Raw genomic sequence first — 27,172 nt, 5'->3', positions numbered from 1 at the left:
TGAGAGTGACGGAGCACTGGCACAGGTTGCTCAGAGAGGTTGTTGAGTCTCCWTCTCTGGAGATCTTCAAGKCCYGCCTGGATGCAACCCTGTCTAACATGCTGTAGGTGACYCTGCTTGATCAGGGAGGTTGGACTAGATGATCTCCAGAGGTCCCTTCCAACCTTACTGATTCTATGATTCTACAAAAGTTCAGGCAAGTTCTGCCCTCATACTGTCAACATTAATCTTTGATAGTGATGATGAATTAACTGTGATTAACAACTTCCCTTTCAACTGCTATGACTAGCTTTGTATTACAAAGACTTCAAGAATATTCAGTTAATAAATAAATACATTTTCTTATTGAGTTTGAGGCAAATATATTATTTGAAAGTGTCAATATAAAAGTAGGAAAAATAATTTTTAGATTTCTTTCTCATTTCTGGACTATATTTTATGTATGTATGTACATATGTATGTATGCGCACAAACAGTTTTGAAAACTATCTGTGCTGGTATTTTCATCTGCTGATATTTTTTGGTCTTGCAGGATGGTGGTTTGATGCATGTGGTCCTTCTAACCTCAATGGAATGTATTATCCATTACGACAGAACAACAACAAGTTTAACGGTATCAAGTGGTACTACTGGAAGGGGTCAGGATACTCTCTCAAAGCTACAACTATGATGATTCGACCAGCAGATTTCTAAATGCTTTTCCATTCTTACATGAATTATGTATTGTATAGTCTTCAAGGACTTCATTTGCTGAGCACATAAGCACACATCTGCAATTTGTTTCATTTTCAAGCCCAGAAAACATGCACTAGTGTTCTGGAGGGATCAGTTCATTCCAATGCTTGAATCGCAATAGCCTCGATCAACTAAAGCTCATATTACTCATGTCTAAAGCACAAACCTGACATAACAGTGAATTGGCCAAAAGACTGAATAAAAAGAACATCCAAGAAACTGTCAGACAACTTAAGGGACTCTGTTTTATTGATCATTTATGTATGTGTTAGTAAATAACTGGAACTGTGAAAAATACCTAAAATAGTTTTAGAAATATGCCTTTTGCTTCATCACTGAACTTTAAACATTACTCTAATATAAAACACTTAACTAGATCTTGATTTATTTATCTCTCTATGTCATGTTTGCTGTTTATGTACATAAAAATTATACTGTCCTGTAATTAGTTCTATATCATAGTTAAAGAATACATTCTTTCCCCTATACTCCTCTAAACTTCCTACATTTATTCATTTGTTTTTTTTTTCCAATAGCTTGTATTACTTAACAAAGGACAAATAGCATTTAAGTACTTCGCATTCATTCTTGGGAAATATCATGCTAAAAAAAAAAAAGGAAAGAAAAAACACCATTTCCTCCAGTTTGAACTTATTACAGTCACTATCTTTAAGCTACAAGAATCCCTGCAAATTATAGTATGTGTTTCCTTATATTTTTATGAAGATTGCACTTTTCTTTTCACGTCATTTAACTGTAAAATAATTTACAAGTACTATATAAACTGAGACAATGGCATTAACACCAGATGTCAAGTTGTCTATGACAATCAGTTATCACCTGGTGCTGTAAAGCATTTATACATTTTTGTAAAAATAAGTTATCTAAAAAGCTATATGCATGTTCTTTGATGCAATTCAATTTACGCTCATGATTTAAGATAAAAATTCCTACATACGAAAGAAGAAAAAAATTGAAAGTAACCTAAGGTCTTTTGTTTTTCTTTCTGGTGAGATTAACACTTCTTCCTAGAAATTCTCTGTGAAGAAGGTAGGCCCTCAATGTATAATACAATAAATGACACCACTGGGTGATTTTCACATTTTTTACTGTATGATTTAAAAATGTACATTGTACACTGCAGTTCAGATTCAGAAGATGTTCTTTATAAACCACACAAAATAATTCTTTATAGATTTCTCCCCAAATTAAATTCAGGTTTTAATTCGCATGCTTCATGTTAGCTTTGAATTAATAATTTTGGACATTTTATTTTCAACACATGACTGAATTAGTTGTAAGATAAGAACATCTCATACCAAAGAAGAAAACAAAAACAACTCAGACACAAAGTCGCTGGCAGCTTACTTATCAAAAGGTATTATATCTTAAAAAGCATTAAATGATTTTCAAAAATGTGGGATAACACTCTTCATTTCATTCATTTCAGTCATTAAAGTTGCTGTCAAAGAGTACCCTACCATTTGCAACAATACCATTCTTCAGTGAAGACGTATAATGTCAGCGTTACCAAAGGGTAGCAGACACAAAAAAACAAACAAAAAAAAATACACTTCTAATAGTACTTCATGATATGACTTTAAATAAACCTTATAAATGTAAATTAAGTCATCCTCTGAAAAATTGTAAAAAAAAAAAAATCTCAAATATATTTAAGATGATCAGTTAATTATATTGTCTACACGTCTCTGAAAAACTTGATTTAATTAGATCTGCTTTGAGCAGGAGGTTGAACCAGACTTCCAGAAGTCTCTTCTGATCTAAATTACTGTTTCTGTAACATTTAATTGAAATACTTAGACTAGATTACTTCATTTCCTGTTTTTTCCTGCATTTACTCAGAAATGCAGAAAATACTACACAAAATATTTTACATTTACTCATGCTCAAATAATAATCATAACTTTAAAAATAAAGCATCTGTTAGAGCAAGAAGAAAATGCCTCAAGATGGAATGACTGGAAAGGTGATGGAATTATCACTTGGACATTGACTTTGTCCCTCTACAGAAGACGCAAACAGCAAACAAAAGGGATGCAAGTTCTCAGCACAATCAAAACCTCCCTCAATTTTATCTTCTCACCATCTCTCAAGCCCCTCCTTCTTCTGCTGTAAGATAAATATTATAAACAGAATCTAAAAAAAAACGACACCAGCAGCAATCACTTCCAAAGAATAGTATGTAAAACTATGTAGTTACCAATAACATACATTAGACAAGGAGGTCTGAGAAAAAATAGAAAACTCAAACAAGAAGAAATAGAAAACAAAAAACAGCTTAATCTGAAACCTCTGCCTTTTAGAAAAAATACTACATTATAGTAGATGATTAATTTCTTYGGGCTCATTTCAGAATAACTGTTATGTTTTCCCCATGCTTTGATAACATACAGATTAAATCAAGGGAAAAAGTCTTCATCTTGAACTTGTAAATTTACATAAATAGTAGTTTTAGAAGGAATGTTAAGAATAACAAGTTCTTGAAAGTTAATAAAATTATAGTAAAAAGGAAGTTCAATCCCACCCCAGTTATTCCTTCAAAGCATTTTTTGAAACTTTGAGAAACAAATAGTAGATAAAAATATATTTATGCAGCTGCTACAGTGCATGAAAAATTGTGAAGTCTTTTTGACAAAACTATCAGTTATTGACCACTAATTTGGTAAAATTCTACTTGTTCAAATGCAAAATAAAATTTCTGTTTAATCAATTACAACAAGTGGAGTGAAGATACACTTGGGTATAACCCACATCTATAAGTAGTTTACAAAAGCAACTTCCCTCCTCCTACTGCAAAAACCAAACAACCATGCCCCCATATATACACTTCTGTACCAGTTTGCTATTTATTTTTTGAGAATGAGCATTCAACATGGAAAAAATGCTCCATTTTACTCAATTCACAGTTTTAGAAGCCCACAGTGATTTTTACATTCCCAAAGTCATTTAAGGGAAAAAAATAACAACATAAGCAGTAGCTAGACTGAAAATATTGAGTCTATATCCTGACATACCTTCCCATTATGTGATAACATGCCTCTCCAAAGTAAATTGGAGATAATAAAGATAAATAAAGACAGAAATAAAATATGTCATAAGGTAACTAAAGAACATTTATACTTAAATAAAGTTATTCAGATGTTAATCAGTGAATCAGTCTGTTGCCCTTTTCATATATACCAAATGTTTTGCACATACTTTGAAATAGTGGAAAAGAAGAAAACATGTTTTCTTTAATATTTTTTCCAATAAGCATTCTTATTCACAATCTATTTAAAGAGCCCATTATTTTTCAGAGAAACAAAAGAATGTTCACAAACATAAAAGGCAATTTAACTTACAGGAGCAGCAGGAAAGTTGGATGATAGCTCATATGGTTCCTCCGAGATCCAATGGCCCAATTCCAAAGACCACAGAACCTAAAATAAATTAAGTGGTAAGTGTAACTCTTGTAACTTCTAAAATAGTAAACTTTGTGAATGTGTAATAGAATTAACAGCACAGTTACAACAGTTTTTTATATTTCATTTACCAAAATCAAAAGATTTTCCAACCACCCTCCTCCCCACCCCCTAAAACATCAAGCAATTAGAAAGTTACAAAATTTACAGTTGAAACAACATTAAAAATACCTAAGTCATATTTGCTTGTGGAGCTACAGTAATTGTCAAAAGTCTTGGAAGCCAGGATATTATAAAAGTTGACTTCTAAACAGCTCACAACACTGTTGGCCTTCTTTGCCATGAGGATGCATCGCTGGTGATGAACTTATGGTCCTATAGTATTTCTAGGTCCTTCTCTGCAAAGCTGCTTTCCAGTAGGTTAGCACCCAGCCTGTACTGGTACATGAGGTTATTACTGCCTAGAGGCAGGATTTGGTACTTTCCTTCATTGAATTTCAGGAGGTTCCCCTCCACCAATCTCTCCAGCCCAAGGAGGTCCCTTAAAATGGCAGCAGAGCCATCTGGTGTATCAGCAACTCCTCCCAGTTTTGCACTATGCGCAAACTTGTGGAGGGAACATTCTGTCCCATCATCCAGATCATTAATGAAGATGTTAAACAGTATTAACCCCTGGGGCACTCCACAAGCAACTGCATTCTGCACGTATTGTTTGCATATAACCCACATTACATATGTGGGCCAGTCTGTAAAGAAAAGCAGCTCCAATTCATTCCCTCCTGTATCCTCTTCTGTCAACAGTACATATGCCATATATTCTATTCCATATATAGAACATATTCTAGATTACAAAAAGGGATTGTTAGAAGTGCTAAGTATCAACTGCCTTGAAAATATACGAACATTTGTGTTCAATGCAGCACTAGATGATCATGATCCTTGAAGAGCAGCAGTCATAACACTTTAATTTTTCTGACTCCTATCAGGGCCATCATGAGATAGGCAAAAAACAAGAAAAAAAAGTACTTCAACTATTCAGTGACATTTTTCCTCTCCATAGAGGCTACTCATTTACAAATTGAAAGTTGAGGCTATATTAAGACATTCCCTCTGTCTGTCACAGAAATGGCTATCATATCAATATATGATGAACAAATGAATACGGTAGTTGAACTATTATCTCATTTGTAGGGATGTTAACTCATTTTATATGCTACTTGAAATGGTTATATTTTCAATTACTGAAATACAGTGTTTTCCTAAGACTTTCTAAAAATACTCCATCCAGGATTTTTCCTGTGTTGATCTTTTAAATTCTTCTTGAAAGCAATTTATCATTATAAATTGCAGCTGGTAGACTAAAATATTAAAAAATCTTACTAAGAGTTCTCGGAGATAATGCCTTAGGGAGTAGAAAACACTGTCTTTATGGGAAATGGAAAAAAGATTTAAGTTCCTATCATAGGGTTGTCCTTGAGCCTATAAATTTTCCTACTAATTTCTAGTTTAAGTTCTGAAACATAGATACATTCTAATGGAAGAGGAGTTGATTTTCTCCCTATTGGCTTCATCAGTGTCAGCTGAGCAATAAAGTTTCCAAAATAGGTAATAAAAGACTGACAAATTCTTTGCACACATTGTTCACTGTCACACAATCCAGCAACTTTCCCCTTTTAGGGATACTTGAGCTGCCTAACATCTTTTCTGTAGCTCCCACCCATTTGGCAATCCCTAAATATGATTCAAATAACTCTTCTTACCTGCTAATGAGAAAGTCTGATTCATGTACTCAAAACCCAAACCACCCCCCCAATACCCTGTGGTTTAAGCAGTAAGTAGCATTCAGTGCAAAAGAAGTGCACCTCCCAAAATGGCATATATGGAATTAGAAGGTAAATCCCTGTGTTTTGCATAATTCTTTCTCTGGCAATTACATTTTTGCCTAAATAGTTCTCTAGCCATTCAAATAGATCATGTCTGTTTCTTACTGTTAGCATAAACAGGCACTATTAAACTAAGTCATAATTCACCTTAGAACAAGCTAAACTTCATTCGTGCATAAAATTATTTCCAAACTTGATTTAGAAATAATAATAAAAAATAAATAATAATTTTTTTTTTKGGAAGAAGATGCCATATAAATCTATCTATTACTTCGTATCATTTAAATTCTAAAAATTTCTGTCCCATAAAATTTGGGAATAGTATTACAAAATGTTCCCCTTGGACAAAAAATAGCATAATAGATATTAAACATGATAGAGTTATCCTTTACAGTTGTACAGCATTACAGACTACTTAACAAAACAAGATTCTAGACTTTCAGAACGATTAAAATCCAGTACTTTAAATCTCATTTTCCTAAATACAATTCAGCCATCTTTTAACAATGTTCTACAAAGAGCTCTTTTGCACAAATTCTACTGCTACAGGTAGAAAATTGTGAATTGAATTTTTAAGGCAATCTCATAATTATCAAGAATAAGTTCTATAGTCTTTGGTCAAAAGTAGCTTATACTTGACAACTTTCAGAGAAAAAAAGAATCCCGCACAGACTGCTGCAAAAGTTGGTGCTTTGTGTGACCAAGGAAGTGGTGTTTTACTTGTGTGGGGAGGGAAGGCGCGCAGTGTTGCAGGCTATTGAAAGTAAACAGCTATTTTTTGCTGTTAATGAAAAGCAGTACATCTTCAAACTTATTGTTGAACTTTATTTTTACAAAAATTTAGAGACTAGAATGTTTACTTTTAGAAAATACACAACCGAATGTTTGAAAATGCAACAGCTGTACAAAAAGAGAAACTATGTCTGTCATTATAAGCATACCAAATCTAAAAGTAAGTGTAAAGGATATTAATAAATACGACCTTCAAAATAGCGTTTGAAACATATAATGCATTGCTGTATGTAGCTAAGGCAAATAAAGTAAMTTAAAAACATTCAGTTAAAACTACAATTTAAGATTTTAACATACAAATTTTAAGGTGGTATTTATTTATACTTTTAAAGTTAAATAAGAATACTGAGATCTGTTAGCTCTACACTTAAAGCTTTATGCAGTTATTGCAAATAAAAGGGAAATTTGTTAATCTATATCATTTCTTTTTAATCTCAGAGTGAAAATCAACTTTCACAGAACCAAGAAAACTGTAGCTTTTAAAACAACTCTCTCCTGGAGAGATGCTCCATGAAAATTTTTTCTTCATAAATAAATCTTGAGCAGATGTACCATGCTTTATAATATATACCTCATGTCCGTAGAGTAACCAAAATGATGTCCGTATCAAAAGTAACTGGCAAACAACCCAAGTAGATTAAAACATAAATCCAAAAGATTATGTTATGTTTAAGTAATCTCATTTCATTTTACAGGCCAACTTTACAGTAATAACCCTCTATCAATCCTTGTAATATTTACAGATTCTTGTTTAGAAATGAATTTTGTTTATCTGAACACAAGATGGATTAATGTCTGTCTATCATGGGTCTGGAATTGAGTACAGAGGCACTGTATCTACTTTCTTAGATTAAAAGGAAATTAGATACAGAGTTCACAAACAGGTCTTGCAGTAAATAATTAGGTCATCACTCACTAAAACATACAAAGTTTTCATGAACACAGAAAAGCTTGCTTCTGACTTCAGTAGAAAATTATTCAAACTGTATTTTCACAGCAACACTAAAAAAAAAGCTTCAAAATCATGTCAGACCAAAACAAGGCACAATCTGCAATATTCTTGAGTGAACTACTTTTTCTTGTTAAGCCTCTAATATTCCCTCATTCAATAGTTCTTTAGAATGTGAAAAAGAAATAAAGAAAAAGCAATAACACTTCAGAATACATGAGGTGTTAATATTGAGAAGGGTTATTCAGAGGTTTTCAAGCTTGCACAGTTACAAGAGAAGACTTAACTGAAAATGCAATCATAAAGTAGCACAGTATAGATCAAGCATGGATGCCAGATTAAGAATATCGGAATTTCATAGAATCATAGAATCAGGTTGGAAGGGACCTCTGGAGATCATCTAGTCCAACCTCCCTGATCAAGCAGGGTCACCTACAGCATGTTAGACAGGGTTGCATCCAGGCAGGCCTTGAAGATCTCCAGAGAAGGAGACTCCACAACCTCTCTGGGCAACCTGTGCCAGCGCTCTGTCACTCGCACAGGGAAGAAATTCCCCCTCATGTTCAGGAGGAACTTCCTGTGCTTCAATTTCTGCCCATTGCCTCTTGTCCTGTCACACGGGACAACTGAAAAGAGTTTGTCCCTGTCCCCTTGACACCCTCCCTTCAGGTACTTGTACACATTGATAAGATCCCTCCTCAGCCTTCTCTTCCCCAGGCTGAAGAGGCCCAGCTCTCGCAGCCGTTCCTCACAGGGCAGGTGCTCCAGTCCTCTGATCATCCTCGTGGCCCTAMGCTGGACTCTCTCCAGTAGCTCCATGTCTGGACTCTCTCCAGTAGCTCCATGCCCAGGACTGGACACAGGACTCAAGATGAGGCCTCCCAAGGGATGAGTAGAGGGGCAGGATCACCTCCCTCCACCTGCTGGCAACAYTCTTCCTAATGCACCCCAGGAGACCATTGGCCTTCTTGGCCACAAGGGCACAGTGCTGGCTGATGGTCAACCTGTCATCCACCAGCACTCCCAGGYSCTTCTCAGCAGAGCTGCTCTCCAACAGGTCAGCCCCCAGCTTGTCCTGGTGCCTAGGGTTATTTCTCCCTAGGTGCAGGACTCTGCACTTGCCCTTGTTGACCCTCAGGAGGTTCCTCTCTGCCCAACTCTCCAGCCTGCCCAGGTCTCTCTGAGTGGCAGCACAGCCCTCAGGTGTGTCAGCCACTCCTCCCAGYTTGGTATCATCAGCAAACTTGCTGAGGAGGCACTCTGTTCCCTCATCCAGGTCATTGATGAAAAAGTTGAACAGGATGGGACCCAGTCCTGAGCCCTGGGGGACGCTACTAGCCACAGGCCTCCAACTAGACTCCACGCCACTGATGACGACCCTCTGAGCTCTGCCTTTCAGCCACTTCTCAATCCACCTCACTGTCCGCTCGTCTAACCTGCACCTCCAGAGCTTCTCTAGGAGGATGTTATGGGAGACAGTGTCAAAAGCCTTGCTGAAGTCAAGGTAGACAATGAATTTAGGAGAATAAAGCAGATAACATTAAGATATTAACTATATATTGGCTGCTACTGAGTTTTTCTGGTGATGGAAGACATAAGGAGGGAGTGAACAGTGAGGTATGAGGAAAATGGGAAGAACATGGGTTGTTGGGGCACCTATTATAATCTTAAAGAAAGGTTTCCTTTGGCTTTGGACTCCAGACTAATGCTGGTCAATATTCTATTATTTCATCCTCAAGTATGGGCTTTGTTATTTAATTCAGTAGCAGACAACCCATATGGTATGGAGCTTCAAGAAGCATCCTGCATGTTACACAGCTATAAGGCTAGAAGTAGTACGAAGTTTTCAATGCATATTCTATCAGCTATGTTCCAATCTCCATGTTACACAGGAAAAAAATAAAGTTTTCAGGTGCCTGAAAACACACCACTGAGCTGGTCATTATTTCATTCCTCTCATCCATCCAGCTAGCACACTGAATCATCATATGGTATTTGTACTAGAACAACCTATCTTGAAATGTAAAGGGAGTTCTATGCAAATTGAACATTTAACCAGAAATATTGATGTTGGAGAAATCTCAAATTTAAAAAGAACATTAAGTCTTTTTTTTTTTTTAAAAAAAAATGCAGCTTAAAATTCTCTCCCCACATTAAAAGTCAAAGGCAAATAATGAACATTTCAGCTTCTTAAAGTGTTCAGAAAGATCTTCCACAAAACAATTACCACCACACAAAATTAATATGTTTTATTTAAGAAGTACTAATAATACCAAACAGACCAACTGATTATTTTAAGTATGCAATTAGAAATATTTCACCAATTAAGAGTACTTAACTAGGATTAACTACAGCATAGAAAGTACTTAACTACAGTATAGAAAGTAAAGGATTCAATATTTTAGCATTAATAGAAGGGCAAGATTATTTTCATTAAATGCATTCTCCTGATTCTCTTTCTACAGAATTCCTTGTGGTCCTAAGTAAGGTTTCTTCTCTCAAAGTATTCAATCACATAATATAGGTAAAAAGATGGCAAAAATTACGCCAATGGCAATTAGAAATAAGACAAGAATGCTCTTAGGTAATAAAATGCATGTATTAAGTAGATGCTTAAGCAGATTAGGAAATTTCTTTTTATTTTTTTTTTAAGATTTCGAATTGATGTTTTTAAAAAGTCTCAATGAAATAATTACTTTAATTACCAGTGAGATTAGAAATTTGTAACGGAGTTCTACCTAGCCTCACTGAAAGATTCAAGTATAGCTCCACAAAAATTATTCACAATATTCAATATTCACATAGTTATATAGTGAATAATTATGAATAGTTATAAATAGATGAAAAAGCTTGTAATGTAGAGAACTAAATTATCAAAATTTTTGCCTAGATTCTTCTCATGCAGCTCCCTCAGAAACTTCAGAACTTTGTCTAGACAAAGCTCAGTAAAAATGAGGGAAGACAATTTCAAGATTTGATCCAATAATACTTATAGGAACAAGTTAAATCTTTGGAAAAGTTCTAGTTAATTTATTGGTATTATTTGAAAGATCAAGTTGATTCTATGATGAGTTCAATGGCATCCCGTAGGAATCAAACTAAAACAGAAGAGAATTTGGCTTCGCTACTAGCCAATACCAATCCAGCAAAGAGTACATTGATGTTTTTGTCATAGCTTGGTTCATAAAAATGACAAGTCACAGCAGTGCACAGAACAAGCAGTGACCAGTACACCAATTGTCAGAATACTGATTATCCAAACGCTGCCCTATGTACAAAGATAGAAAAACCTCAAAGGATATCACAACAGCTTCTTCAGATAACTTACATATATATCATATATGGCCAACTTTCTCACACTGATTCAGACAGACAATTTGTAGACAAAAAGGCAACAATATTTTGTTTTCAGCTCAATAACTAAATTATTTTCTCATAAAGTACTTATGAGAATGAATGAAAGAAGTTATTTCTACAACCTTTTTCCATATAAGATGGAATTTTTATGGAAACAGCTGTTCAACAGCTATGTTTTATAACTTTGGAAACATGAAGAAAACAAAGAAAATGCAGTCTGTAAGATCAGAGTGAATGGCTGGCAACTGACCTGCATAATGACAGTAAGTAATTCACTATTATCTTGTCTTTACATTAACAGTCTGGTAACTTTATGTAGTAGTCCACAAGAAATTCTGAGGACAGTGATTATCTGATCCAGACATTTGGTGAAAAGAACGTTTTACCATTGCTCAATAAAATATCCAATAATTCCCCTACATTTTCATCAATGTCTAACCAAGCTATTTTTCAGAATACATTAAATAAATACATAAAAAATTCAATCTGATATACTATTCCTATTCACAATTTGTACCTTGGCTAATGTTGAGAAGAAATGGTTTGTCTAAACATTAGTCTGTCCAGAAATAATGCATGTGACGTTATTTTTTATCCATCTGCAACAGATGATATTTAGGCATTTCCAGATTGCACACTGAAGTGCAATATAAGAATATGTTGGTTAGATTAAGTAGTAAAAGACAGTCAGTCACGGTAACATAGAGCTTCACACAGACAAGTTTCCTCTAGCTGAGCTATCTACTTAGGTAAGCCCAAGAATCTGAACACTGCACCACTGTATGCAATATGGACACACACAGTTATATAGCTGATATTCCAGCTATATAAAATAAACTTACTTTATTTTGTAGTAAAACCAAAGTATATTTCTTACCCATTCATAAGAGACAATCCAACATCCACGCGCAATTCCCAGCATAACATTTAGGGTGCGACGAGGACTCCCTGCAACTACATGACTTGTAGTTTCGCATACATCATCTGAGAACAAAAAGTCTCCAAGTTTATTCACTACCTGAATTATGGTATTTTGTTTTCTAAAAAGAAGAAAAATGGAAAAGCATAAAATACTGAATGAATATACACATAAAAGTACATACACATACAACACAGATTAACTCAAGCTTTCTTACATTGTTTCTACTTCTCTTCCTTACTCGCTTATCTCTTTTTCCCTCCCTGCAGCCTTTACCCATTTCCTAGCCCTAAATTCATTAGTCTTAACCCAAAACCTGAACAGTATCTAACATCATACAATCGTATCTACCTGTGTAAAGTTCTTTTGTCCCCAACATCTATCTCGTCTGCTTAAGCAGAAGCTTTTGAATTAGAAATTAGCTATCATAGCGTTTGTATATAATGGCTACTACAGAGCCTCGTTCACAATTGCTTCTAGAGTACTATCATCAAATCAGTATTGCTGTGAAACTTAACCATTTAGACAAAACTTTCTGAGTGTATCATTAGGAAGTATCACATTTTCAAGGTCTGCATAAAATTCCATGCATCTAAATTTAAATATGTCTTAAAGTTTTGGCTTATTATCTATATATCTGAGCCAGTATTTCAGTGAAGTTCACTTACTCTTAAAAAATTCCCAGCATATATCTTGCCATATAATACATGGAATGGTCACCTCTACCTAGAATTCTAAGGTGACTTCTCTGTGTATCTATACTGAAGCATACAAATATATCATCACAAAAACAGTGAGATCTTGATATCCCTAGAGAATATGCTGCTGCATGAGAACAATTTACTGCTGAATATCTGAGAATGAAATCCCAATTCCCTTGGATTCTCTGTTCCCCATCTGACTTCTTGGAAAGGTCTACAGCATTCTATACAAGAACAAGTAATTAAGCACAGCCTTGACAAAGTCATGTCTAAAACAATGGTGATCAGGTAAAACAGCAAGTGAAACTACTGACATAATATGAGCACACTCCGAACATCTCCTGAAGCCTCTGGGATAATTTGCTATGTTTTTCTCCACATGAAGTAACTCAGTTAAAAAAGCTCCAAAAATACACTAGCTAAAGTAAAGACTATAAAGGGAATCCAGCATTTTTTTTTAAAGAAGTTTCAGACAAAAAATGAATAGCAAAAACAAACAGATTCACACAAATTAACTTCACACTGAAGTCAAAGTGATATTGTACGTGGAGACATTCACATACAATAATCAAACCACTAAATTAGCTGCCTAACTTCACTCACTAGTTAATGTGAATTCTGGCTTTGGCTATACAGCATTGAACATTATCGGAATATATATTATTCCTTGTTCTTTGATGTGTTTTAAATTGACAGATYCTATGAGTGAAGTTTTTTGCCACAGTGAAACCCATAGAGAAGCTGACTCTGCCTAGATCTGCTCAGGTGATGCATTTTTCATGCACTACCCAAAGTTTTTCTTAGCTCTTTTTTGTTTATAAAAAATTCCTTAAAATAAAAGGTCCTATCATACAACTAAGAGCTAAATGTAACATATGTTCCTTACATATTACAGTGAAAACTCACCAGTTCACAACTGAGTCAGCTGCTGTTGCATGCAAATTTACAGCAAAATTTCACTGAACTTGTTACTCAGTAAAACAGGTAGTTACTGTTGTGAATCAGTGAGCAGCAATTAACGTAATCTCAAAGCACTATGCCATTAAACTACTGAACTAATGTATCTTCCAACTCACACTTTAATGAACCACTTTCATAATTATAACTACTTAGTAGATGCTTTTGGCTACTTTTGGCCAATTTGAACATAACTGGCTTTTGTCTGTTGGCTTGTTCTTTGGAGAAATGTTTTCAGTTCTTAAATTTTCAGAAGCACTTCCTTTCCTTTCACCCACTTACAAGTTGATGAATGTCTACAAATCTAGGCAGCCAAAAGCACGATCTTGATGAAGAAGTTCTGAATAATAGCAATTGTTTTCACCAGATTTTTAAATTATTTAATAAAGTAAAACTATTTATTAAGAAACATCACCACACATCAAACATTCATTCAATAAATTATTTTCCTAGGTCTGCTGGGATTTTTCTCTTATTTTACGCAGATCACCACCTCTGTTTTCACTGCTCTCATCTACACTGCAGCCATTATCTTTAGCTCCCTTACAGTGATACTGTATTGCATGGTTTGTAAGTGCACTTACTGTATCAGTGTTATTAGTATCAATTCTTATTAAACAAAAAGTATTTATTATCAGTTTTGTTTCTGACCTGTAGTATAGTATACTTGACAACAGTTACTGACAACCACTTACAAAGAATTTCTAAAAAGACAGTCAGAGAGCTCCTTCTTAGTGCTTACATCTATGCAACTGTCATGATTTAATTATACTTCTTTAAACTTGAAATATTTTGTACTAATATGTTGAGTTTTGAAAAAGAATTCAAAAACTGTAACCAAGCATAGTAAGAAATACGGAATTATGTTTTTGTTGGATGTACTTTATTTTCGAAGAGTTTTAAGAGAATGATAAGAGCAAGCTAGAAAAATACTAACTCTTCCCGAAATATGCAGTGGCAGCTGCCTCTAATGTTTTGCAATTAGAGTAGTGAAAAAGCCTAAAACTGATATTTCCTCTGCAACTATTTATGTGAAAGAAAATATTTTAAACTGATGTTTCAGATCATAATGACATTTTTATAAAAACAAATGAAACTTATGCGGAAAAAGCTAATTCTTGGGCTGAAAGTCTGAACCACTTATTGTATAAAACTCCACTTTTTATGATTCCTTCAGAAAAAAATCAAAGTTTGCTTAATTTTTTTCTTTTTAATTTTATTACCTTGAAGCCCTGCTGAGTTCACCTATCGAAAAACTACTTCTATCTATACCATGACAACACATACATGTACACACAAAAGTGTCTACACAGCATACATAGTCACAAAATTTGTGTGTATGTTTTCAGCTAGAAGATAGAATTAAATATTTTAACACATGCTGCATAGATAAATTTGATTTTTTTTTTACAGATATGAAAAGACTAACAATATTCAAGTTTAAATTATATGCTGACTAAAGAGACAAAACGTTTAGTACTTACTCAGAAGACATACTCGTCATAACTAGTGTCCTTGTTGGCTACAGATGTAAAAAAGAAGAGACAAGAAAACATCACAAGTCTGTAAAGTTTTCTCTGAAAAAAACCTTAAATTATAAAGTGTTTCATTAAAAGGACTGAACTACTTCATACTTACTGTGTCAGCTGAGGCAGAGGCTGTACTAATTAACACATACACTAAAAATGTTCAACTTCAAGGAAAAGGAAGGAAGGAAGCCTCTCCATCACAGCTGGTATCAAACCATCCAATAGCAGAAAACAAAAATTGAAGTTTTCACCAGTGAGATCAAAACAAAGCAAAGGCCTTCCAGCCAGAGATGCCACAGAAAGAGTTTATTTTTTTCATATTTGACTTTTCCTTCTCAAATAAAAAGCAAAAAAGCAGCCCAACTTCAAAAAAAAAAATCCTTAAGTAAAAGTGATTCTAATTTATTTCAAACGAAAGGCAAAAACTGTCTGAAATGCTAAAGAAACAAAAGAACATATTTAAGTTGAATATTTTTAATTTTATTTTGGTGCTGAAGCTTTTTTTGTGTGGAAACTTCAGTAGTGTAAATCTGTTTTTTTAATCAAATATTGTTTCACTCCTAAATCTCATCTAGTGAAAAAAAGCTGATCAAGAAATATAATAGATAGAGTACACTCAAAGAGTGTATCAGTTCTCAAATCAGCATCTTGGAGACACCTTAAGAAGCGTCCCCCCTCCCCAACAGAAACCTTAGCTTATATGCAAACAGGTTTTGTCCCACACAGGCACATCAGCATTTTGATTATATAAGTCAGAAGAGAAAGGGGTGTCCTCTAGTGATCAGCAATGAGTATGAAAGCCTCTAGCAGGCAGGTAGAATGGAATATGAATTTTAGCTGTATCAGAGAAATAAATAACTAAACATAACACAATCACCAAAAAAGTCTATGCAAGAAGAGTTTTTGAAAAGCTTGTCTCAGAATTACTGGTAAGTACATAAGCATGCACAGGTATGCATATGCAAACACCTTAAGTTTGTAGAAAGAGTAAATCAATTAACTTTTAGGAAGCATTGCTTCACAGTTTTATAACTCATATATTGATTTTTAAAATTGTATTTCAAGTTATTTCCTTGGGCATCTATGGTTCTATAAGAATCAAATATTTACCCATTTCTCTCCCATGCTCTGCATATTACCACAACTGCAAATAGTAAGCTCCCAGAACCTCTCCTAAAATTCAGTTTCCTCTGAGTTCATGTATTGAGCAGAAAGCACAAAAAAAATTTGAATCAACTTACAGCTAGTAGCACAGGCCAAAAGCAGACTCAAGAGGCAACTAACTGCTCAGTAATGAATCACAGAATTGAAGACAGAACCTACTCTAATATAACTCTATCCCTCCTTTCTTATCAGTACAGAACTATTCTCCATTAAATATTCAAGCAATCTGTCACATTTAAGAAGAACAGAGTTCCTTAGAATTAGCTCTGTAGACTAACAGCCTTTAGTTTGCACCATGACTATTACAGGTGTTCACCATATGAACAACCTTTGCATAAATCAAACACAATTTAGATACTCTTGAGAAGTCAGATATTAAAAACTAGTGCTGTATACATGCTAGTATTTTCTGCTTTACAGCAATGCTTTGCTTTGTTCCAAAGATGCTTTAATCAAAAACATCATACAGCACCAGTAAGATTTGGGGGGTAAGGAGGAGGGAGGTATTTTCATTAACATACACAAACTAATTTCACCCTGAACTGGGTAGATTAGAGGAACATAAAAATAAAAGCTATTTAAATCTAGAAGTAAAATAATATAGCATTTTCAAATAATTTTTAGTTCATGATAAATACATGCTTAGCAAACATTACATAAGCTATATATATTTTCAGTTCTGAAATGTTGTAATGTGTGGAAATGTAAAAAATTATTTGCAGAATGGAATAGAATTTCACATGAAGAAATGAAAAATGAGAAAAGTGAAAATAAGGTTAGAGAGCTAAGTAAGGTAGGGAGGAAGATACAGAAGCAGTGAGCTACAGCTGAGATGCAAAAAATACATAGATGTTTCTCATATTAAATTTTAAGATTAGAAACCTGTTGTCTTAAGTCTCATATTTCTTCAGGAGAAATTCCAGGTAATATTTTAGAAATGTAAGTTTCAAAATTCCTAATATCACCGGAAATACTGATGATGTCTTAGGCTAATCCAAACAGTTGTATTCTTAGTGAAAAGACTTTCTACTTCACTACTTTCAACTCTAAACAAGCAGTCACATTTAATAGTTCTTGGAAGCTCCAAGACCTTCATAGTTTCAATTCTGCATTTTAATTTTAGTGGTTAATCAAAATTTAATCATTTTGATTAGTCACTCAAAAAGACCTCTCTCCAGTAAAGGTTCTCCTGGCAGAAGGACTGACCTCAATTCTACAGATTGCTTCAGTATGACCCTGATGTCTTCCTTCGGTACTTGAAGTGAAGGTACCTGACTGCCATCTGAATAAAGCTCTTTGGCTAAAAGTCTGGAGTTAACCCACACAAATAACTGCACTAGATCCTTGGGGCCCTTACATAGCACCTGCCCCGAATTCAGATCCTGATGCACCTGTTTAGTTTGAGGAATGTGCAGAAAAGCATCCACGCTTGTAACTAAAATATCAAGAACATTAAACTAATGATCAGACCACTAGTTTTGCCAAGACTTCTGTTAACAAAAGTATTGCTATAAACAAAAGCCAACAAGTAGCTTTGGATTCTACAACTGTTTCCTCAAGTTCAGACAGAAATGTTTGTTACCTGTAGTTCCTTAATACCTCATCATCAAAGTAGTAAACATGCCGGATTCACACAGATTGGGAAACCCACAGCCTGTCCTGACATTACCCTGAAAAAAAATCAGCTTTTATTAGGACAACACATAGCACAGAGTACATCACGGAGTACAGTGAATACTCTGTGCAAATATCTCCTATGATCCGCCTCTGTCAGTGCTCTCTTAAAGACATTCAAAGATTCAAGAATGCAGAAGGATGCATACAAAAGGTAGAGACTGGTGTACATTTAATTTCTTCCAAACTATTACTCCATCTTCCTTCTGAATAGTGTATCTTTAGCAAGTTAGAGGTCACTTGCAGACAACATTTTGTTTTACTGCTTCAATAAAGACAAGCAGTCTTCTTTAAGATGGTTAGTTACTCATTTGAAAACTTAGCCAAAGTATGCTTTCATTTTMAGTTCTACATCCTTTAGGTTAATTGCTTTCTCTCCTCCCTTGCCATACATTTTTTCTTCTATACTACTTGTGTCTCTTTTATTTTACATTTTGCTTTATTGCAAAATATTTGAGTTAATATTTTCATTTCTGACTAGCAAAAAGACATGGTGAGCACCGTTGTGAATACTAAGGCACATTTGCAGCAGGATTACAATTAATAAAACACTGGAAGAGGTGGTATTAAGTGGTATTAAATGGCCCTTTTTATTTGTAATTAATCTACAAATTACAGTAAGACTGCATATTTGTACTCTAAATCATAACATGTTTCTTTCTGAATTATTTTTTTAGGTCTGGTATGCAGACTGTTATAAAACTATGTACCTATAGAATGTCTATATGTTTCATCTTTCCTTTATATATCTCTTAGGAATACTGTTGCATTAATATTTCTTTTCAGAGTCTGCCAAGAATCAAATTCTTCCAAGTCATATGAAATATAAAACATGCATTTCAATACCTCAAAGGAAACAATACTTCTAAATCCTCTCAATATTTATAACACAATGCAATACTTCCTGTATGCTAACTAACCTACACCACAAAAGAGACATCCAACCTCAAAATACGTTCCTTGTTACTGCTAAGTTTCAGCAGGTGTTTCTTGGAGCTGAAGGACAAAAAAAAAAAAAAAAAACAACCAAAAAAAGATTGTACAAACTGCTTTTCAAAAAAGTGACTTCAAGTTTTGTTTCCATACCACATGTGACAAAATGAACTAAAAAGTGACTATAAAAAAAAAAAGTCCTTCCAGGCTAATTCTCAAAATAAAACATATTTATGATCAGAATTTACTTGATAGGAATCAATGTTTTATATTTGTCACTGCTTAACTTCTGGCTAAGTAAATTAGATCTTACTTTGTCTTTGGAACAAAGCCCCAAGCCTCTGATTCTTCCTCCTACCCCTGCTCCAAGAAAGGATATCAGACACATACCCTTACAGTGTAAAAAGACCTTCACCTTTAGGACTCAACAAGATACCCTGGGCACCTTGGCTTATGCCAGGGATCAACGACTTTGGGGGAGAGGAGAAAAAGTGTGCGAGTGTGTGGACACATGCAAATGCACAAATTAAGAGTAAGACAGAACATAAAGAGTATTATCCCTACCCATTCTGCACTCTTTCGACCACTTTTTCTGTTGGCTGTCATAGTTTCATCAGAAGGTTCTCAGACTGATTCAGAGCTTACATATTTGCTTTTAATCTTTACAGCTGTACATTAAAGAAGCCACATTCTTTAGTCCTACTATTACCAGAGCCATAAAACTGAATTATATGGAGCATGGAAATATTCAGGAATCAACATAATTTCACTCAGCTTTTATCTACAAAAGTTATAATGAAGTTCCAAAACTTTAAGCCTGTTTCTAAGAAAAAAATCTCTATATTGTACTACCTTATTCTATTCATGTAACCACAGATCATAGCTGACAATAATCTGTAACTGTAGTGAATGATAATTACCATTCAGTAGTTTTACACAGTGATTACTCAAAGCTATAATTTACTTTCTGGCTGGCCTCTCTCTCCTTATCAGTCTTTTGATATTGTTATTTTTCTAGACTCTTTTGGCTGTGAAGTAAATTTCAGCTTTAACTTCCCTACCAAAAATAGGACCTTTGCATTTATCCTAGAGATCTGAAAGATGTGCCAACCCTAATCAAATCAATCCTACTATAGGGAAAGATGAAAAACAAAGCAGGTTATAACATGACAGAAAAATAAAAATGACATGACAGGTGCCAGGGTGCCATCATAATGGCTAAAAACAATAATACAGGGGGGTAAAATCAACTCTAGGTGAAATTCTGCAGCAAAGGACAGAGCTCTCAGCCCTCTGCAACTTCAGTGTACCTGTCTGACCAATAGCAAAACTAGAAACTGTCTTTTTCCTATAGCACAGACAAAGAGTAAGGAGAGAGCTGAGTAACAAATATGCTCCTTCTCACTCCTTTGACTGCAATTAGAAAGGTGAAAGTCAATCAGTAAGACATAAAAAGCCAAAAGCCAATGATTACCATTTCTACAGTCTCTAGCAAGCACAGGCAAGAGTGCTTCTAGCTCTGACTGAAGCCTAAGCCCTTCCAACAGGTAGAGGTTAATGTTTAGTTTCCTGGTTGGTACTGCTCAGAAAGAAGCAGCATAGTCCTCAGTTGCCTTTTTTTTAATAGAATTTTGCCTGTAGACTCTATAATGTGAAATCTGAGGAGGCAAAGGAGAGCCTGCCCATGTAAGATAAAAGTTCAAAAAGTGGGATGCTAAAGGTGAAGAAAGAATCTAAATTAAGAAGTAGTTGACATAGAAAAAGAAAGATCACATGAAAGGACTCCCCCCCTGTCCACCACCCAAAAAGTCACATAGCAGAAGAAAGTGTGTTCCCACGATGAAAGGCCACAGATTTCAGCATTTCTGATTCTTTAGGACAAAGATGTACAACTATTAAAGAGTAATATGGTACAAGACCTCTCTTATTTAACAGACTGCATATTAATATTATTGTACCATTCAGACTTCTGTGAGCTCATACTATAATTCTACACAGATTACACCTAGAAACCATAAAATGATTTAGACATAGAAAAGAATGAAGTTATTTGTTAGTTTACTAAAAAAAAATCCATTAATGAAAAGATACGTCAAATGCTAATGAAATAGTTTAGGAAGTCTTTTGTTCAGATTGATTTACAACAGTTTAAGAGCTGTGAGGATATCACTTAGAGAACAGTTCTGTCAACTAACGGATTTCCGGCCTAGAGAGTCATGCCAGGTATCAGTAAGTTTACATAGGATGTTCATTTTTCCAAGAGTTAAATTTCCCAAACAAGAGGATCTTGCAGCAGTTGCTTTTCCTCCTGGTGGTTTCTGATGCCAAGAGGAAAAATAGGCTGTTTTATACTGATTCATTGCCAAGCCAGCTGCAGTACAGTAGATTATTTGGTTTTGGGGCATGATAGTAATGATCTAGAGCTTTAAATACAACAGTGCACCAAGAAAATAGAGAATTATTATTTACTAGAGTTAAGTCATACCCTACATACATGCCCTCTCTAGTGAGGCAGGCATATGTCTGCAGTACTCAAACATGAAGAATGTTTTGCCTTCATACCTCCTACAATACTTATGCAGAGTTTCCCCTCACGAACAGGGCCAGAAAAAGAATTGCATCCATTTCGTCTGCGTAAGCCTCTCTTCCACCACCACATTCAAGAATGCTATGGACTTCTAAAGAAAAGGACAGAGAGGGTGTAGATATACTTCAAATAACTTGAGATTTTGAAATTTTCTTTCTGTGCTTATCTATACATACTTTTTACCACAATTGGCTCTAACACCATCTCCCATTTGCTTTAAAGTGAAGGACTCCTAATGAATAGCACCTAGAATATCTTTAAAAAGAAAAGAAAAAAACCCAAAAACTAAAACGTAGTGTTTCTCTGAAAGTTTCCATAATTGCACAGGTGTTGGTAAAGGCAGATGTTAAACTCTAAGTAGTTATTTTGCAAATATGAATTAAGATGGAGAACCAAAACCATTTGGATTATGATGAAGTGATTATGTTCTGACTTCATACAAGCCTCCAGACCAAAAATCACCATACTTGTGTATCTTATGAAAAGAAGACAACAAGAAAAGTTTTTTTTTCTTTATTCTATACAGATAGAATCAAAATCCTCTATATACTTATGCCACTATTTCTTGATTAAGATTCTAAGAGATCCAATATGCAAGTCTGCTGACTAGATAGAAATTCAATGATAACTTTCAGTAAGAATTCGGGTGAATTCAGCTCCCTGGATCAAAGGTTCAAAGTCAACCATCCCCTACATCACTGGTATGGTATATGTTTCCAGAGTTTCAAACAGCAATCCAATCACCGTGTGGATAGTAGATGCAAGTCTCACTGGCAAGACAGGAAAACTCAACTTCAGCATCTGAGAGAAGGTTATGCCTTTTGCTATAGAAGGGACTGACTTCATAATAACACTAACATTTGAGAGAGAAGTCCAGAGGTTTGGAACAAATGACTGGATCTGTATTTTGAATATAACAATGACATAAGCCGCATCTTGCCAGTAAAAATAAACCATCTTGCTGGATTTCAATGTCCCATTCAATGGCTTATTTCAGATACTCTAAGGCAGCACATTTTCTGCAGTTGTATAATAGTTAATCTTTTTTATCACTAGACATTTTTACCTTTCAAAGTTATTGTCCGACAATGCAGTATGCTCAGTAACTTGTTTCCCATCCTTTCCTCAACACTCAGTCTGTTAAGTCAGCTCGACACAGTTAAACAACAATCAGCTATACAGTTGTCCGCAGCTAGATGTTGGTTAGACAGTCATGATTACTTCATGTAGGATGAGATATTTGCTGAACTTGAAACATTCCAGAATCTAATCAGAATCGTGTAAAATCATACCATCAGACATTCGGTCAATATTCTAAAACTTAACTTTAACGTTAGTCAGTCAAGTGCTCTTACAATTCACAGCTTCACTCACTCGTCTCAACCCTGTTCCCAGAAGCAATCAATCTGAGTAACTCTCCAGGCCCACTGTCCAGTCTGTTCACCTGTCCCCATCAAATCAAACATTTTCCCCAGACTATAAACAAACAGGTAGTGCCAACACCATCAATGTTAACTATAAATGAACTTGAGCGCTCCCACCATGTCTAATTCAGAGTAGTTTAACATTCATTTGCAACTGGAAGTTAGTAACATTTCAAGTATCAGTTTTTAAAATACTTAGCTAGCTATTCAGTGACTTAAATCAAAATTGAAGGAAAACATAAAATAAATGTTGTTGAGATGTAAAAACTGTTTTCGTTAGTACGTATTTATGGCCATAAAGTTGCTTTCTTGTACTTCTGGCCAAACACTTCATGTTTTATAGTTGCAGATTTTTCAGGACACTAAAATCTGTTTTGCCATGAACAAAATATTTTCAAAAAGCAGTATGTTGGTAACGGGATCCAAAGATGGCCTGTTTCGCACCAGTTTCTCCTTAGTAGGAGTTTTTTGTTTGTTTCTTTTTTAAAAAAAGGAAAGTTTGTCTCAAAAATCTCACAAGTTCAGTGTTAAAAATCCAAGATCAGTATCAAATCCAAGAGCTACAGAAATACGAGCCAAGATGAATCTGTTTAAAAACAAAACTTAGGGAATTTCAGCTAAGTCTATGCTGTCTTCTTTGAGAAAATATGGTTTTAATTACCCTTTATGATACTCAACTGCTTTCTCACATGGTTGAACAGTTTGCTCTATTCACTCAAAGACTGTTGTTTCTTAGTTGATTTCAAATGTAAAATTTATTCCAATTGAATTTCTAAGTGACATGATACTATTAGGTCCTTAAAAAGAAGTTTGTTACCATCCATAACACTTAAAAACTCCAAACAACTTCTTAGTTGAAAAATTGGCAGTTAACTGGTTATTCACAATAAGTCTTTCCAATCCATTTAAAGTGCAAAATGTACACATTTGGAACACATGTGACAAATGTGGTGATGAATGTAAATGTTTTGTAGTATTAAGCAATGAAATGAGCACTCAACCTCATACCAACAAATTAACACTATTGAAATGCGTTTATTGGAATAAATTTTTGGCTTTATGGTTTTTAGTGATATCACTGGATCATCCTTATGCATAGCAGCCAAGAGCAACGTATTTAATCCATGGAATAATTGAAAAATGCACCACAGTATGTAAAGGGTTTATTTCATCCCTGAACACCAGTGTTGTCAATTTAGATTTCTAGACCAGGGAAGCCACCTGCTGACATTCATAGGTATTACCCACACCACTTGTTCTTACTAGGCTCTGCATGTGAACAATCTGGAACTGTCCTCAGTTTTGAGGCACAACAACCCATAATTTAATAATTCTTACATATAGGGCTTTTTTTTTTTTAAATCTACCTTTGTGCGAACATGAATAAGTACAACACTTAAAAACTCTTGATTTTGTTACAAAAAAACTTGTTCCTGATGCTTAGGTTTCTTAAAGTCTCACTTATCTTCCCCCAACCTGCAATCTACAATTCTGATATAAATGTACCTAAACAAATTCATTCTCTACCTCAATTTCTGCAGAAATAAACGAAACAACTAAGACTCAATGAGGTTTTCAAGAAAAACGTATAACACCACGATTGCAGAAAAACAAAATCTACAATTTAATTTATAAAGAAACCACATCAAAAGAAATTAAGTAATGTAAACACCTAACTCTGGCCTTAATTCCTAAAGATATTTGTAGGCCCTTTGTAAATTGAGTTTTACCATCACAAACTCTAAACACCTGACAAATATTCACTGTAGAATGGAGTTATAAAAGTACTATGTAAAGTTTCAATGCGGATATTCTTTAAAAATTACATTCAGCAAATAGCTCAATGTAATTTCCTTGGAAACATAAAAAAAAATATGGCCAATTTATATGGCTTTCCAGATTGAGAAACTTAAAGCTAAATAATGAAAATAGCAGCTTTCACTTTAAAATAGATTCTTAGAACACTAGTAATATAATAAATTTTTCAACTATAGGACTTCAGATTCTAAAATCACATTTATTTGACAATTAATATAATTTAAAATATTACTTCAAGCATTGTTTTTTAGAAAGAAAAGGTTTGGAGATTCATAATACTGGAAAAATTGTTCCATTAAAATAGCTATGAAATGACATTTATGTGTATAATTTTCTAATATGCTTCCTTTCAAGTATGAAACAAGTATTAAAATGCTMTTTATAATCCTATGATTATCCTATGAGTCAATACAATCACATTTTTAATATTATTTTAATATTTGTTTTAATCCTTTAATCCTCTCACACTTCCTGCTTCAGGTAAAGAAAACAAAAATACTTTCTAATTTAACTTCACCTTCAGCTTGTTTAATGTTAGTAGAATGATGCAATGTTTAAGTTGCTCTCAAAGAAAGTGTTCATATTTATAAAACACCTTTTCTTCATTTTTTTTAAAAGCTTCATGAAAATATCTTGATTGAAACCAAAGAAGCTTTGACATCTTTTACAAAAATTTAGTCTAATTTAGTCAAAATTAGACTAATTTTGACCAAAAAAATCCTCTTAAAAACTTCTTCACAAAGAATTTTTCAGGGATCTCCACTGTTGGTTTTCACAAATTTTGTATGCATATTTGCATACAAATCATGGATAACAGATCTCCAACAGACAAATTCATGAACATTAATTCATATTTATTTTCCCTTCCTCCACCAATTGTCTGTAGTATGTATTAAATATGTATTAAAAGCTTATCAGTGCAAATTAGTTGGTTAAATGTCACAATCTTTTTGTAAAGTTTGAATGTTACAATCAAAAAAAGAACTGTACAAACAGAATGTGCTAGAAAGCCTTCAAAATGACAAAACAAAGCATTCATGACTTGAGAGAAAAAGTGGGCTGCTATGTTCTGAATTGATCTATATTATCCCTTGAGTGAATGTATTCTTCAGGTTTCCTCATCAGGRAACAGATGCTTGAAAGAAGATACCTCAAGGCAGTAAATATGAATTTTCTTCAGCTATAACTTAGTTTTTGCTACCTTCACATACCTCACAGAAGAAGTTTTGCAACAAGCAAGAGAAAGATTGATATATATACCACAGAACAACATTCAGACAACCACCTTTCACTTGAAGACCAATGTTTGGCCCTTAGTTTGAAAGCCAGGAACAGTAAGAACATTTTATTGCTCTTTGTTTCTCTTTATTATATAAGAACTATGCTGGGACATTTACGTTAGTAACAATGAAATAAAAGTTAGCAATATTGTAAAATGCTCTTGTAACATAATTACACAAGAGAAGGAATCAGTACTACCAAATCTGACAAATCTAAGCACTACTTCTGCAGATAGCCTTAAGACGAGCCATGGATATGCATGAGTCTGTGGATATGCAATATGTTTAGCAGTTTTAGTCATATTTCTACTGCAGGAAACGAAGCTGTTCAGGACAGATGCTTTAGCTTAAAAGATAGGCAACCTTAATGTAGCTAAAATAGAATATATAAATCAATTCTAGATCCACCTTATATAGTGCTTAAAGTTATTAGTTGTATAAACGATATATATGTTGATATTTAGAGAGAGTAAATAAACAGTTAAGAAATGTATCTAGTAGTAAGATGTAGACAGGAAGTCAAATCATACTCTTACTCCAGAGCAGATCACTGGGCCACAGAGATTGGCACTCTACCTTCAAACAGCTTAAAAGTTGAACTGCCTGCTAATTGCACATCCTGAGAACCTTAACATGAGGATCAAAATCTTTGATTAATCTTTTTGAAACTCTACCAACAGCTACCACTGAAACATTTAACTCTAACTTCTGTCATAAAATTACATATTTCTTTCAGTGCTTTGAGACCTCCCATTCTCAAGACAAATCAGTACTCTCCTTTAAACTGTACTTGCTACTTATTGATAAAAAGAACTATTTATTTTCCTGATCAGTTTCATATTTACAAAAGAAAAAAAATAACTTCCCCCCAAAAATAACAACACCCYCCTCCAAACTGATACATTTAATAATTCCTCAAAAAGGATAAATCTCTTTTCAGGTCAGAGACTCGCAGCCATAGTACAAATTCTGTGGTCTACCACAGGACCCTCTTTGTGCAGCAATACCATTATTGTGCTTTTTTTTTTTTTTTTTTTTTTTTTTCTTT

General features: G+C 34.3%; 2 protein-coding genes across 5 annotated transcripts in view; one reads left to right on the top strand and one right to left on the bottom strand.

The window, feature by feature from the left end:
* ANGPT2 (angiopoietin 2) overlaps positions 1–1,718 on the top strand; it is a 50,255-nt gene extending 48,537 nt beyond the window's left edge. For both annotated transcript variants that reach the window (XM_085312472.1, XM_085312471.1), the window contains one exon: positions 533–1,718. In XM_085312472.1, coding sequence (XP_085168598.1) covers positions 533–693 — 161 coding nt within the window. In that variant the 3' untranslated portion in view covers positions 694–1,718. The remainder of the gene's footprint in view (positions 1–532) is intronic.
* Positions 1–27,172, bottom strand: part of MCPH1 (microcephalin 1) — a 135,661-nt gene that overhangs the window by 86,038 nt on the left and 22,451 nt on the right. Inside the window, exons 10-13 of one of the 3 annotated variants that reach the window (XM_085312470.1) lie at positions 15,200–15,237; positions 12,016–12,178; positions 4,098–4,175; positions 2,784–2,862 (exon numbers count right to left, since the gene is read on the bottom strand). In XM_085312470.1, the coding sequence (XP_085168596.1) occupies positions 2,836–2,862; positions 4,098–4,175; positions 12,016–12,178; positions 15,200–15,237 (306 nt within the window). In that variant the 3' untranslated portion in view covers positions 2,784–2,835. Of the gene's footprint in view, positions 1–2,783; positions 2,863–4,097; positions 4,176–12,015; positions 12,179–15,199; positions 15,238–27,172 lie in introns of those variants that run through there. The other 2 variants (XM_085312468.1, XM_085312469.1) reach the window with 2 other exon arrangements.

This window comes from Rhea americana, unplaced genomic scaffold (genome assembly GCF_003343005.1).
Source record: "Rhea americana isolate MKP2758 unplaced genomic scaffold, rheAme1 scaffold_366, whole genome shotgun sequence".
NCBI classification, from domain to species: domain Eukaryota; kingdom Metazoa; phylum Chordata; class Aves; order Rheiformes; family Rheidae; genus Rhea; species Rhea americana.
Note: the sequence above shows the minus strand (reverse complement) of the source record. Positions and strands in the feature narration are given on the sequence as shown.